Source organism: Garra rufa, chromosome 19, assembly GCF_049309525.1.
Source record: "Garra rufa chromosome 19, GarRuf1.0, whole genome shotgun sequence".
Lineage (NCBI taxonomy): Eukaryota > Metazoa > Chordata > Actinopteri > Cypriniformes > Cyprinidae > Garra > Garra rufa.
The window spans coordinates 37816941-37832116 of NC_133379.1; the positions used below are offsets into that span (position 1 = coordinate 37816941).

Genomic DNA, 15176 nt, shown 5'->3' on the forward strand with positions numbered 1-15176 from the left:
ATGCTGGTCCTTTGCTGGTTAATGCTGGTCCTTTGTTGGTTTATGCTGGTCCTTTGCTGGTTAATGCTGGTCCTTTGCTGGTTTATGCTGGTCCTTTGCTGGTTAATGCTGGCCCTTTGCTGGTTAATGGTGGTCCTTTGCTGGTTTATGCTGGTCCTTTGCTGGTTAATGCTGGTCCTTTGCTGGTTTATGCTGGTCCTTTGCTGGTTAATGCTGGTCCTTTGCTGGTTAATACTGGTCCTTTGCTGGTTAATGCTGGTCCTTTGCTGGTTTATGCTGGTTCTTTGCTGGTAATGCTGGCCCTTTGCTGGTTTATGCTGGTCCTTTGCTGGTTAATGCTGGTCCTTTGCTGGTTTATGCTGGTCCTTTGCCGGTCCTTTGCTGGTTAATGCTGGTCCTTTGCTGGTTTATGCTGGTCTTTTGCTGGTTTATGCTGGTCCTTTGCTGGTTTATGCTGGTCCTTTGCTGGTTAATGCTGGTCCTTTGTTGGTTTATGGTGGTCCTTTGCTGGTTTATGCTGGTCCTTTGTTGGTTAATGCTGGTCCTTTGCTGGTTAATGCTGGTCTTTTGCTGGTTTATGCTGGTCCTTTGCTGGTTTATGCTGGTCCTTTGCTGGTTAATGCTGGTCCTTTGTTGGTTTATGCTGGTCCTTTGCTGGTTAATGCTGGTCCTTTGCTGGTTTATGCTGGTCCTTTGCTGGTTAATGCTGGTCCTTTGCTGGTTTATGCTGGTCCTTTGCTGGTTTATGCTGGTCCTTTGCTGGTTAATGCTGGTCCTTTGTTGGTTTATGCTGGTCCTTTGCTGGTTAATGCTGGTCCTTTGCTGGTTTATGCTGGTCCTTTGCTGGTTTATGCTGGTCCTTTGCTGGTTAATGCTGGTCCTTTGCTGGTCCTTTGCTGGTTTATGCTGGTCCTTTGCTGGTTAATGCTGGTCCTTTGTTGGTTTATGCTGGTCCTTTGCTGGTTAATGCTGGTCCTTTGCTGGTTTATGCTGGTCCTTTGCTGGTTAATGCTGGTCCTTTGTTGGTTTATGCTGGTCCTTTGCTGGTTTATGCTGGTCCTTTGCTGGTTTATGCTGGTCCTTTGCTGGTTAATGCTGGTCCTTTGTTGGTTTATGCTGGTCCTTTGCTGGTTAATGCTGGTCCTTTGCTGGTTTATGCTGGTCCTTTGCTGGTTAATGCTGGTCCTTTGCTGGTTTATGCTGGTCCTTTGCTGGTTAATGCTGGTCCTTTGTTGGTTTATGCTGGTCCTTTGCTGGTTAATGCTGGTCCTTTGCTGGTTTATGCTGGTCCTTTGCTGGTTTATGCTGGTCCTTTGCTGGTTAATGCTGGTCCTTTGCTGGTCCTTTGCTGGTTTATGCTGGTCCTTTGCTGGTTTATGCTGGTCCTTTGCTGGTTAATGCTGGTCCTTTGCTGGTTTATGCTGGTCCTTTGCTGGTTAATGCTGGTCCTTTGCTGGTTAATACTGGTCCTTTGCTGGTTAATGCTGGTCCTTTGCTGGTTTATGCTGGTTCTTTGCTGGTAATGCTGGCCCTTTGCTGGTTTATGCTGGTCCTTTGCTGGTTAATGCTGGTCCTTTGCTGGTTTATGCTGGTCCTTTGCCGGTCCTTTGCTGGTTAATGCTGGTCCTTTGCTGGTTTATGCTGGTCCTTTGCTGGTTTATGCTGGTCCTTTGCTGGTTAATGCTGGTCCTTTGCTGGTTAATGCTGGTCCTTTGCTGGTTTATGCTGGTCCTTTGCTGGTTAATGCTGGTCCTTTGTTGGTTTATGCTGGTCCTTTGCTGGTTAATGCTGGTCCTTTGCTGGTTTATGCTGGTCCTTTGCTGGTTAATGCTGGTCCTTTGTTGGTTTATGCTGGTCCTTTGCTGGTTAATGCTGGTCCTTTGCTGGTTTATGGTGGTCCTTTGCTGGTTTATGCTGGTCCTTTGCTGGTTTATGCTGGTCCTTTGCTGGTTAATGCTGGTCCTTTGCTGGTTAATGCTGGTCCTTTGCTGGTCCTTTGCTGGTTAATGCTGGTCCTTTGCTGGTTAATGCTGGCCCTTTGCTGGTTAATGCTGGTCCTTTGCTGGTTTATGCTGGTCCTTTGCTGGTTAATGCTGGTCCTTTGCTGGTCCTTTGCTGGTTTATGCTGGTCCTTTGCTGGTTAATGCTGGTCCTTTGCTGGTTAATGCTGGTCCTTTGCTGGTTAATGCTGGTCCTTTGCTGGTTAATGCTGGTCCTTTGCTGGTTTATGCTGGTCCTTTGCTGGTTAATGCTGGTCCTTTGCTGGTTAATGCTGGTCCTTTGCTGGTCCTTTGCTGGTTTATGCTGGTCCTTTGCTGGTTAATGCTGGTCCTTTGCTGGTTAATGCTGGTCCTTTGCTGGTTAATGCTGGTCCTTTGCTGGTTAATGCTGGTCCTTTGCTGGTTTATGCTGGTCCTTTGCTGGTTAATGCTGGTCCTTTGCTGGTTAATGCTGGTCCTTTGCTGGTTAATGCTGGTCCTTTGCTGGTTAATGCTGGTCCTTTGCTGGTTTATGCTGGTCCTTTGCTGGTTAATGCTGGTCCTTTGCTGGTTAATGCTGGTCCTTTGTTGGTTTATGCTGGTCCTTTGCTGGTTTATGCTGGTCCTTTGCTGGTTAATGCTGGTCCTTTGCTGGTTTATGCTGGTCCTTTGCTGGTTAATGCTGGCCCTTTGCTGGTTAATGGTGGTCCTTTGCTGGTTTATGCTGGTCCTTTGCTGGTTAATGCTGGTCCTTTGCTGGTTTATGCTGGTCCTTTGCTGGTTAATGCTGGTCCTTTGCTGGTTAATACTGGTCCTTTCCTCGTTAATGCTGGTCCTTTGCTGGTTTATGCTGGTTCTTTGCTGGTAATGCTGGCCCTTTGCTGGTTTATGCTGGTCCTTTGCTGGTTAATGCTGGTCCTTTGCTGGTTTATGCTGGTCCTTTGCCGGTCCTTTGCTGGTTAATGCTGGTCCTTTGCTGGTTTATGCTGGTCCTTTGCTGGTTTATGCTGGTCCTTTGCTGGTTAATGCTGGTCCTTTGTTGGTTTATGCTGGTCCTTTGCTGGTTAATGCTGGTCCTTTGCTGGTTTATGCTGGTCCTTTGCTGGTTAATGCTGGTCCTTTGCTGGTTTATGCTGGTCCTTTGCTGGTTAATGCTGGTCCTTTGTTGGTTTATGCTGGTCCTTTGCTGGTTAATGCTGGTCCTTTGCTGGTTTATGGTGGTCCTTTGCTGGTTTATGCTGGTCCTTTGCTGGTTTATGCTGGTCCTTTGCTGGTTAATGCTGGTCCTTTGCTGGTTAATGCTGGTCCTTTGCTGGTCCTTTGCTGGTTAATGCTGGTCCTTTGCTGGTTAATGCTGGTCCTTTGCTGGTTAATGCTGGCCCTTTGCTGGTTAATGCTGGTCCTTTGCTGGTTTATGCTGGTCCTTTGCTGGTTAATGCTGGTCCTTTGCTGGTCCTTTGCTGGTTTATGCTGGTCCTTTGCTGGTTAATGCTGGTCCTTTGCTGGTTAATGCTGGTCCTTTGCTGGTTAATGCTGGTCCTTTGCTGGTTAATGCTGGTCCTTTGCTGGTTTATGCTGGTCCTTTGCTGGTTAATGCTGGTCCTTTGCTGGTTAATGCTGGTCCTTTGCTGGTTAATGCTGGTCCTTTGCTGGTTAATGCTGGTCCTTTGCTGGTTTATGCTGGTCCTTTGCTGGTTAATGCTGGTCCTTTGCTGGTTAATGCTGGTCCTTTGTTGGTTTATGGTGGTCCTTTGCTGGTTTATGCTGGTCCTTTGTTGGTTTATGCTGGTCCTTTGCTGGTTAATGCTGGTCCTTTGCTGGTTAATGCTGGTCCTTTGCTGGTTTATGCTGGTCCTTTGCTGGTTAATGCTGGTCCTTTGCTGGTTTATGCTGGTCCTTTGCTGGTTAATGCTGGTCCTTTGCTGGTTTATGCTGGTCCTTTGCTGGTTAATGCTGGTCCTTTGCTGGTTAATGCTGGTCCTTTGCTGGTTTATGCTGGTCCTTTGCTGGTTTATGCTGGTCCTTTGCTGGTTAATGCTGGCCCTTTGCTGGTTTATGGTGGTCCTTTGCTGGTTTATGCTGGTCCTTTGCTGGTCCTTTGCTGGTTAATGCTGGTCCTTTGCTGGTTTATGCTGGTCCTTTGCTGGTTAATGCTGGTCCTTTGTTGGTTTATGCTGGTCCTTTGCTGGTTAATGCTGGTCCTTTGCTGGTTTATGCTGGTCTTTTGCTGGTTTATGCTGGTCCTATGCTGGTTAATGCTGGTCCTTTGCTGGTTTATGCTGGTCCTTTGCTGGTTAATGCTGGTCCTTTGCTGGTTTATGTTGGTCCTTTGCTGGTTAATGCTGGTCCCTTGCTGGTTAATGCTGGTCCTTTGCTGGTTTATGCTGGCCCTTTGCTGGTTAATGCTGGCCCTTTGCTGTTTTATGCTGGTCCTTTGCTGGTTAATGCTGGTCCTTTGCTGGTTTATGCTGGTCCTTTGCTGGTTAATGCTGGTCCTTTGCTGGTTTATGCTGGTCCTTAGCTGGTCATGTTGCTGGTCAAGGACCAGCATAAACCAGCAAAGGACCAGCATAAACCAGCTAAAACCAGCATCCCAGCACCAAAACATACCTAACCAGCATATGCTGTTTTTTTCAGCAGGGTGGGGATTACCATTGCTATTTCTTGGGAGATGTCGAAGCCCCAGTAAGAGATAAAGCTTTTACTTTTTACCTTACGTATCCAGTTGCTCCGAAAGTTAAGGAGACACATTATAGAATTATGTTTAAGATTTACCCTGTTAATTATTTTTTACAGAAACGATTTAATTTTGAGGTGGATCTGTGTGGTTTTCGTTCTTCTTTTCCTGAAACACTTGATCACCTAATCTTTTACTGTGAGGTTACTTCTAAATTCTGGGTTAATATTCAAATGGAAACAATTTCTTCATTTGTTATGCAAGATAATTTCTTTTTAGTGTGATCTAAATTCTAATTTTTCAGATGTTGTCAACATTGTTTTATTGTTGGGTAAATATCATATTCATACATGTAAATGGAAAAATGTAAGCCCTCTTTAATGTATTTCTTTGTGAATTTGTAAAAATGTTTATGTATTTTAAAAATCTAAATTGAAAGTCTGAAACTCTTTGCCTCTCTATCTCCAAATATTATTATTGTAATATACTTTATTTGATATTTGTCTATTGATTCTTGCTCTTTATGTGTGTTTTTTTTCCTTTTCCGTTATTCTTGTTATATTGTTGGAAGTATAATATTTCTGTTGATTATTTATAGTATTTATGGTGGTTGTGCCTTATGTTGTTCCCTGTCTCATGTACATTTTAGCAATAAAAATGTATTTAATGAGATTTAATTTGGACAGTGTGTACTTTCTGCTTGAATTATGTGTTAAATCTCAGGAACATCTTTTTTGGGACAGATTGTATGGTTGAAGATGAAGAATGTAATGCCTGCCTTTGACTAAGACATTGTTAAATTTGATGTCTTTATGCAAAACAAACAAATCGAATTTCTGTGCAATTATATGTTGATTGCAGCAAAGTTTTATATACACAAATGAAGATTTGTTAAAGTTTCTCCTTCTTTTACGGCATTTAAAAATTATTTTAGAATTTTATTTCGATCCATAAACATTTAAAAACTCTCTAAACTTCTGTAGTATTATTATTTTAATCTGTAATTTATTTTTTAGCATTATTTTGTTTAATATATGCTGCTTGGATTTATTGCTAATGTGTTATCTTTAACAATGGAAAGATGTTTGTTATTTGAAGGTTTAATAAAGTAATGAGAAAAATAAATAAATAATAATAATATAATATATATAATATTTAACTGTAGACCATATGTGTTCTCCTGTTGAATATAATAATATTAATACATTCACCATTCAATTTATTCATATAATTTATTATTTTTTATTCATCAGTCATACTTTTTACTTCCAAAAAACATAATTTTACAGTGTTTTTCAATAAAATGACACATCTAATATAACTTTTCTCCCTATCTATAGTATAACATAGAAATAGTTTTTACTTTTTTATTTTCACATTCTTTTTCTGCATTTTACAGTGTATTTTTTTTATCATAAAACAAGATAATTTCTTAAAACACTATGCTTTTTTCAGCTATTTTATGTGACATATGAAACAAAAGTAAAAATAGTGCTTTGATCTTTCAGATCATATTTTATGATGTCTTCAAAATTAATTATTTTTTCTTTTATGCCAATATCATTAGGATATTAAGCAAAGATTATATTCATTTAAGACATTTTGTTAATTTCCTACCATAAATATGAATGCTATCATATTATATGGGACATATGAGTGTAAATGCATTTGAAAGAATCAATGCTTTGCAATACAGTGATATCAGAGGATTGTAAAAGACTAATGAAGGTCGTTTCCGTTTTTATTTTTGTCTCAGGTACAATTTGAGTCCAGACGTTTTTGGCAGCTCTGTAATTTATGTTTATGGTTGCCGACGGTGGTTGCAAGCCCTTGCGAAGACCGTTTGGAAGAGACAAATCAATAAAACTGGCTGGCTTTGTTCCCACAAGAACACAAGCACACACACATTGTAATTAAATAATGCTGGACTTTCAACTGATGTCAGTTGTCTTTGAATTAAGCTAATTAGCTTACTACACCAAACCCTTTTTTCAAACTCTACCTTTAAATCTTTTGTACAATGTTTAGTTATACTAAAACACAGGTGTTTAGGATATGTAAAACACATTTCCTTAAGAAGAAGCATGACTTCAGTGTGTAGCCTAAATCTTATCATAGATCTACACGCCATTTCCGTAATTAATTTAATCTTATTTATGACCAAAACATTTACTTATTATGATGAAAATACGTTTTATTTTTCACCACATATAAAATACTTTATTTTATTCATAATTTCTCATTGTAAATGAAAAAGTCCGCAGTGTAACAGTAGGGGGACGCATTAAGTTGTTGCACCGAAAGCACGCCGGTAGTGTTTTAATGCTACACCAGCGTCTTTTCCGGTCTCTTTCGAATCAGCTCTGAGGAAAGATGGTGAGTTTCGCAGCGCCTTGCCCTCAAAATCCTCTAACATCTGATTCATGGCTTGTTTTTAATCACTACCATTATTAATATCACAAGCATATATGTTCAAGACTCAGTATCATCTATTATGTGTGTAATTTCCTCGATAATGAGAGATTATAAAAGATTTTTTAAATCAGTTAGCATGTCGCTTAGCTTTCCGTACAGTTCTAGCGAGCTCAAGAAATACACCGGTTAGCTTTAAAACGATCTCCATTAATAAATTAACAATGTATACATAGTTTTCGTTGTTAATACACTATTTAAATGTCTAAAAAGATCAGTTACGAAGCGAGTTGTATTTCTGAGTGACTTTAGTGGCATACGTTTATATGGTTAGCCTTTCTGCAAACATGCTTGACTATGTTGGATCTTATTAAAATGCCTTTCTAGACACTTATCTAGTTACATTTAAGTATTTTGTGTTATTCTTCCTAAACGTACTCGATGCCATCATAGCTTAAACTTTAGCTTGCTTCTACCTAGTGAGTAACCTAATTAAGTTAGAAAGCTTGGAGTCGTCTCAGAATCTAGTCAGCTAGGGAACTGTCAACATAGTGAGCTGTCTACATGGACATAACATTATCCAAACCTATGTTTTGAGTCAGCTGTCATGAAAGGGAGCATTTAAAAGAGTAGTTCACTTTTCAAAACAAAAATTTACAGATCATGTATTCACCCCCTTGTCATCCAAGATGTTCATGTCTTTCTTTCTTCAGTCTTAAAGGAAAACATTTCAGGGTTTTTCTCCATATAATGGACTTCTATGGTGCTCCTGAGTTTGAACTTCCAAAATGCAGTTTAACTGCAGCTTCAAAGTGCTCTAAATGATCCCAGCTGAGGAAAAAGGGTCTTATCTAGAGAAACGATCGGTTATTTTCTAAAAACATTTACAGTTTATATACTTTATAATCTCCACATAGAGTGAACACAGAGCTAGACAAGATCGTTTGAGGTTAAAAAGTATATAAATTGTAATTTTGTTTAGAAAATGAACGATCGTTTTGCTAGAAAAGACCCTTCTTTCCTCGGCTGTGATTGTTTAGAGCCATTTGAAGCTGCGTTTTGTAAGTTCAAACTCAGGGGCACCATAGAAGTCCATTATATGGAGAGAAATCCTGAAATGTTTTCCTCAAAAAACACAATTTCCTTACAACTGAAGAAAGAAAGACATGAACATCTTGGATGATAAGGGGGTGAGTACATTATCTCTACATTTTTGTTCTGGAAGTGAACTACTCTTAAGTTACAAGTAGTAATGTGATTGATTATATTTCTTTTTTTTTTTTTTTTTCCAGACGAAGGGTACGTCATCTTTCGGTAAGCGTCACAATAAGACGCACACTCTGTGCCGCCGCTGTGGATCCAAGGCGTATCACCTGCAGAAGTCCACCTGCGGAAAGTGTGGCTACCCTGCCAAGCGCAAGAGAAAGTGTAAGTGTCTTTATTTGTGAATAAACTATCATAGTTCAAAATTTGGTTGTTTTTGATTCAAATATCTTAATTGGCATGCTAAAAGACTTCATATTGACAAAGCATAAGTAATATTAAAGGATTAGTTCATCCAAAAATGAAAATATGTAATGCAGCATTACATCACTTGCTCACCATTGGATCCTCTGGAGTGAATGGGTGCCGTCAGAATGAGAGTCCAAACTGCTGATAAAAACGTCACAATAATCCACAAGTAATCAAGTCCATTTTGTGAAGGAAAAAGCTGCTCGTTTCTAAGAAACAACTCCATCATCAGGGTGTTTTATGAGTCTTCTATCCATAATATTGCTTTCTCCAGTGAAAAAGTTGTCTCTTCTGAATCAGGAGAGAAGTATGCACAGATCTAGCACTTCTTATTAATTGGCATGCTATAAGACTTTATATTCATCCATAAATAAATTTATGTAATGTAGCATTACATCACTTGCTCACCATTGGATCCTCTGGAGTGAATGGGTGCCGTCAGAATGAGTCCAAACAGCTGATAAAAACATCACAGTAATCCGCAAGTAATCCAGTCAATCAATTAACATCTTGTGAAGCAAAAAGATGCTTGTTTTTAAGAAACAAATCCCTCATTAGGATGTTTTATGAGTCTTCTATCCATAATATTGCTTTCTCCAGTGAAACAGTCGTCTCTTCTGAATCAGAAAAGTAGTATGCACCGATAAAGCACTGCTTATAAGCAAAAACAGTTCTAAACATTTTCACTTGAAGCATGATGTACTCTTTGACCAGTTGTGATGGTTTAAAATTAAAACCCCATACATTTTTAAATTTGAGTGAACTATTCTTTGCGAAATAACGGCAAAAGCACGTGTTCTGTCTGGCATATCAAAGCTTACCAGTGATGCCCAAAAATAAATGTCTGAACAAATGACTGTCCAGTGATATCATGTTTTGAACTGAGGTAAGCCAGAGATGTTTATGCATTGCTGGAGGAATGCATTTTATTTTCATGCATTTGAAATGTACTCGTTTTTTGTTCGTAGACAACTGGAGTGTTAAGGCCAAGAGACGCGGCACCACAGGAACTGGCCGCATGAGACACCTGAAGGTTGTTTTCCGCAGGTTCAGGTGAGTTAGACGTTTGTGCATTTTGCCTTTTTGTAATTTTGTGTGTGATATCAAATTGAGCTTTTTCTTTGCATATTATCTGACATTACCACAGTGAAGTTCAAAGCAGGGTACAGAGTTTGGTGCTGTTATATTTGTAACCCTTGACCACAGAATCAGTGATAAAAAAAGATTTATACAAAGCTGAATAAGCTTTACTTTGATGTATAGTTTGTTATTGGCTAAGATGCAACTATTTGAAAATCTGGAATCTGAGGGTGCAGAAGAATCAAAATAGTGAGAAAATCACCTTTGAACTTGTCCTAATGACGTTCTTAGCAATTCATATTACTATTCAAATTAAGTTTTGATATTTCCGGTAAGAAATTTACAAAATATCTTCATGGAACATGTTCTTTACTTAATATCTTAATGATTTTTGGCATAAACAAATCAATAATTTTGACCCATGCAATGTATTTTTGCCTATTGCTACAAAATATACCTGTGCTACTTACAACTGGTTTTGTGGTCCAGGGTCACATTTTTTTGTCATCAATTGAGATCATCTCTGTACATCCTGTGATTTGTTACTTGCCTAAAACCTGAGTGGCTGTAGTCGGGTTAAATTAGCATTTATACAGTGGCTTACCAGTGATGTCAAAAAATAAATGTCTGAACAAATGACTGTCCAGTGATATCAATTTTATACTGAGGTAAGCCTGACCCTGCATGCTTTAGGATGGTTTTTTAAATTAATGTTGGAAAGGCCTTGATTAATAGATTTGAGACACATACAGTCCTGTTATCGGCTTGTGAATTATCTCTAGAGCAATTATCCTGTGACTCATGTATGTTTTTTGTTTGTTTCAGAAATGGTTTCCGTGAGGGAACCGTGCCCAAGCCCCGTCGGGCAGCAGTGGCTGCGTCCAGCTCCTCATAACCTGTTTCCAATAAAAAGTGGTGTTTGAAAAGTCTGTCTGAATGCATCTTTTTGTCTCACAAACAGGCTTGGTACTTAAACCATTTGAAAACAAGTGACTTTGCAAAATATCAATGCTTGAATATTTTATATAAAGAGTAATATGGTGAAATTAGTCAGTCTTTACCAGTTTTATCTGCTGGTGTGGTTTTATGAAGATTTTGTTCACCAGCTTTTAGACTTTAATAACAGGATCTGCTGTTCTATAATATAAAATCCTAATGCATTTATGAAGAAACCAAGAATCTTGCTAAGAACTCCAATCATTTTGATACATTTGTGAGTAATATTTGCATTAGATGTTCACAGGAAGTCAAGATTATTAATACAGCGCTTTTTACAATACAAGTTGTGTCAAAGCAACCTTACAGTGTATTAAAATGGGACAATAGTGTGTCAATAGTGCAAAAGTTCCATGTTGCATCAAAGTCAGATTGCAGAGGACTCATCTGGTTCCTGTTAGTTAGGAGTTCTTTACTGAAGATCTGTCTCTGGGGCTCATCTAGTAAGAGCTCCAGAGCAATAAAACAAGGCCCTGTATTTTAAAACTTTATTATTCAATTCAGGCACAATCTAAATACTTTTTTTGTTTACAAATACAAAAATGTGTGGGGTGTCAAAATTGTGAAGAACTCAAAACAGCCTCTTCTGAAAACCTCAGTAACTCCATGCTGAGAATCACGTGCAAACATATAAAAGTAACAAAACGGTGAAAAACTTAATGTGTCAATCAAAGTGATCTAAAGTGAGAACAACAAAGAAGTGATCCTATCAACGCATTTTTGTGAACAGAACAAACCTGTTTGGAGTTGCTGCAGAAGTAAGCTGTGAACGTGAATATTTTTTTTTTATCGTGTGTGATTTGACAATGTGATGTGTTGCAGTTAAAACAGCAAGTGAACATTTTTTAAGTGCATTAAACCCAGATAAATCTAGACTCAGCTCAACTGAAGTTCTAGAGTGAGAATGGCTGAATTGAGTCTTGTTCTGGAGTTCTTTAGTCTCTCTATGGAGCTCAGGCTCTAGACCCAGTACTGTTTGGTGGTGATGGGGGGTGCGTGAGGTCTGTGTTTCGGGATGTGGTTCTGAGTGACGTAACTTGGGTCGTAGTAATCCCATTCCAGAGCTGATGCCCAGGCAGAGCCCGGGAAACCATCACTGTCCATAGAAAGGATACGCAGAGATACACCTAAATGAACAATTAGGAGAATTCAAAGAATGGAAAAACTCTGACTGTAGTGCTTTTGAAGTCTAAAAACTGACCTGCACTGGCTCCAAAGTCACTGTCCAGTCCTGAACCCTCAGCTGAGGGGCTTGATGATGCCACATAGCAGGAGTTCTCTGGTGGAATGACGCTGGCAGACTCGCATTCCACATGGATTTTATCCAGAGGAGCGCTCTCCAGCTCCATGGTGCTGCTTCTACGCATGGAATTCATCGGGATTGAGAACTGTAACCAGTGCAGTCAAACAGTTAAATTACTCAAGGGTAATGGCAAGTTTGACCTTACATTTCACTTGGACCCAGAAAACCATGCTTTTTGGACAGTACTGTATACAGTTGAAGTCAAAAGTTTACATACACCCTAGAGGATCTGCAAAATGTTCATTATTTTACATAAAGGATCATACAAAATGCAGATTATTTTTTATTTAGTACTGAACTGAATGAGATATTTCACATAAAAGATGTATTCATATAATCCACAGAATTTATACAAATGACCCTGTTCAAAAGTTTACATACACATGATTCTTATTTTGTTACGTGAATGATCCAAAGCTGTTTTTTGTTTAGTGATAGTTGTTCATGAGTCCCTTGTTTGTCCTGAACAGTTAAACTGTCCGCTGTTCTTCAGAACAGTCTTCAGGTCCAACAAATTCTTTGGTTTTAAAGCATTTTTGTGTATTTTAACTCTTTCCAACAATGAGATCTATCTTTTCCCACTGAGGACAACTGAGGGACACATATGCAACTATTACAGAAGGTTCAAACACTCACTGATGCTCCAGAAGGAAACACAATACATTAAGAGCCAGGGAGTGAAAACTTTTGAACAGAATGAAGTTGTGTGCATTTTTCTTATTTTGCCTAAATATCATTTTTTTTCTTTTAGTGCTGCCCTTCAGAAGCTACAGAAGATACTTACATGTTTCCCAGAAAACAAAATCAGTTCAATTTACCCTGATCTTCAAATTGAAAAAGTTTTCAGTTTCAGTGTTTTTCTTTTTAAACTTTACTTCACAACATTCCAAAGCATAATATTGTACTTTTTACCGCACTATGTGAAATGTTTTTAAATATCATTTAATACTTAATTACATTAGAAATCTAGTACTTTCACTCAAGTAAAAGTAATTCAAATATTTACTGAAGTACAAGAGAGTTCGATTTTTAATGTTCTTAAGTATTAAAAGTAAAAATAAGTCTGACATTATGCTTTGGAATGTAGTGAAGTAAAAGTTTTCCAAAGAAAAAGTACAAAAAATACTTCACTACTGTTCACCTCTGGACCTGAAGGATATTTTTAAGAAGAGCAGGCAGTTTAACTGTTCAGAATAAACTAGTGACTCATGCACAACGATCACTAAACAAAAAAACACAACTGTGGATCATTCAGGTAACAACACAGTATTAAAAATCAAATGTATGCAAACTTTTGAACGAGGTTTTTTTTTTTTATAAATTCCACTATTATGTTCCCTTGTGGACTATATGTAAACATCTTTTATATGAAATATCGTATTCAGGTCAGTAGCTACTAAACAAAAAATAACATGCATCTTGTATGATACTTCTTATTTTGGTAAAATAATTGTAAATGTATGTAAACTTTTGACTTCAACTGTATTTGTATTTTCTTTGCATTTTTATACCAATATGGTACAGTATTATCCTATTTAAATCAATGTGATTAAGGAGTTGGGTCAAAAGTAATCTAAAAGTAGTCCGATTAAATCACCCAAATGTGTAATGTAATGGATTACGTTACCAACTACAATTATTGTCATGTAATTTTGAATCGGTAGCGAACTACAATTTAGCAATCTACCCAGCACTGACCTTTGCTTTACTTCATAAAAAGTGCATGCGGTAATTTTCACATAATATATAAATCAAAATCTATGGTATTTTTCAATGTAAATACTCCACTATATAAAAAGATGCAAACTATCATGGTTTGAAAATACCAATTCAAAGAATCATATTAAAACTTATTTTCCTATAACATATCACAATCAAAACAAATTTATGCTATTATTGAATATGATATCATGGTAATACCACGCTTTTTGGACATTACATTGACATTCTTATTCTCAAGTGGGTATATGTCAATCAAATTACCAAAGAAACATGGTACGAAAACAAAGTTTTCCCATAAAATAGAATATTCAAAACAAATTTATGGCATTTTTGAATATGGTAAAACAGTAATCCCTTGCTTTTATCATGTTATAGTTTCATGTACAAAACCACACTAACCTATATGAAAATGGCAAATTACTAAAGTTTACTAAAGTTTTAAATGACCATTTCTACAAACCACTGTATTAACCCTTAAAAAAAGTTACACATGGGTGCAAAATGGACAAAAATGTCAATGTCCAAAAACTGTCATAAAAATATGATTTATTTATATTTTTTTCCACTTTCACTTTTATGTTGATTTTTTAGCCATCTGTTCTATCCAGATACCAAACATTCATTAATTTTCAGAATTGTATCCCTTTAAAATCTGGTTTGTTTGCATAATGCCACAGGTGTTTTTTATGAAAAAAATTAAAATAGTAATTTTCCATATACTTAATGCAGAAATGCAGAGCAGATTTTTTTTTCTTTGCTTATTAGATTCTTGGGTGTTTCAATGCAGAACAACAACATTAATTTTGAGGCATTTATATTTTTATGTAGTGTTAGATTAAAAAAAAGGTACATGCCAAAATATAAAAAATGCCAAAATCTAGTAAAAATGGTACAAATTTGAAGCCTTGCCGATAGAATGATGGCCTATTAGCAAATATTGCATCATTTTATAGTCAAATGTCCCTGGGTTAAAAAATTGCAGTTTTAATGGGTTTCAATGTGGACATTTTTGTCCTTAACGGAGTAGTTCACTTTCAGAACAAAAATTAACAGATAATGCACTCACCCCTTTGTCATCCAAGATGTTCATGTCTTTCTTTCTTTAGTCGTAAGGAAATGGTCTGCAATAACCAAAAACATTTCAGGATTTTTTCTCTATATAATGGACTTCTATGGTGCCCCTTAGTTTGAACTTCCAAAATGCAGTTTAAATGCAGCTTGAAACTGGGCTCTAAATGATCCCAGCCGAGGAAGAAGGGTCTTATCTGGCGAAACGATTGGTTATTTTCTAAAAACATTTACAATTTATATACTTTTTAATCTCAAATGCTCGTTTTGTCTAGCTCTGCATGAACTCTGTGTATTCCAGTTCAAGACAGTTAGGGTTTGTCGAAAAACTCCCATCTCATTTTCAAAATCCCAACTTCAAAATCGCCCTACTTTGGTGCAGATTGGTCCCGACCCAGTGTTTACAAAGTGAACGTGCAAATAAGAT

At 37.6% G+C, this 15176-nt stretch overlaps 2 protein-coding genes and 2 non-coding genes across 4 annotated transcripts; 3 read left to right on the forward strand and 1 right to left on the reverse strand.

Annotated features, from left to right (window-relative positions):
- The first annotated feature begins 6953 nt into the window (after positions 1–6953).
- Positions 6954–10589, forward strand: rpl37 (ribosomal protein L37). Its single transcript, XM_073824708.1, has 4 exons — positions 6954–7032; positions 8361–8496; positions 9549–9633; positions 10486–10589. Exons 1-4 carry the CDS (start codon positions 7030–7032, stop codon positions 10553–10555), a joined length of 294 nt encoding a protein of 97 aa, XP_073680809.1. The 5' UTR covers positions 6954–7029; the 3' UTR covers positions 10556–10589.
- Positions 9395–9473, forward strand: LOC141293205 (small nucleolar RNA SNORD72). The gene has a single exon (XR_012340677.1). It is a non-coding gene; the product is annotated as a small nucleolar RNA SNORD72 (small nucleolar RNA).
- Positions 10258–10335, forward strand: LOC141293204 (small nucleolar RNA SNORD72). Its single transcript, XR_012340676.1, has one exon. It is a non-coding gene; the product is annotated as a small nucleolar RNA SNORD72 (small nucleolar RNA).
- Positions 10590–11616: 1027 nt separating the features above from the next.
- hwa (huluwa) lies at positions 11617–12129 on the reverse strand. The gene is made up of 3 exons (XM_073824054.1): positions 12112–12129; positions 11858–12044; positions 11617–11783 (listed from the first exon to the last, which is right to left on the reverse strand). Exons 1-3 carry the CDS (start codon positions 12127–12129, stop codon positions 11617–11619), a joined length of 372 nt encoding a protein of 123 aa, XP_073680155.1.
- Positions 12130–15176: the final 3047 nt, after the last annotated feature.

What these genes read in the sequence shown, in the direction of transcription:
- hwa (XM_073824054.1), bottom strand. An exon ending in TGACTTTGGAGCCAGTGCAG is followed by an intron (nt 11,784 to 11,857) that starts GTCAGTTTTTAG and finishes TTGTTCATTTAG; the next exon opens with GTGTATCTCTGCGTATCCTT.
- rpl37 (XM_073824708.1), top strand. An exon ending in TGCCAAGCGCAAGAGAAAGT is followed by an intron (nt 8,497 to 9,548) that starts GTAAGTGTCTTT and finishes TTTTGTTCGTAG; the next exon opens with ACAACTGGAGTGTTAAGGCC. An exon ending in GTTGTTTTCCGCAGGTTCAG is followed by an intron (nt 9,634 to 10,485) that starts GTGAGTTAGACG and finishes TGTTTGTTTCAG; the next exon opens with AAATGGTTTCCGTGAGGGAA.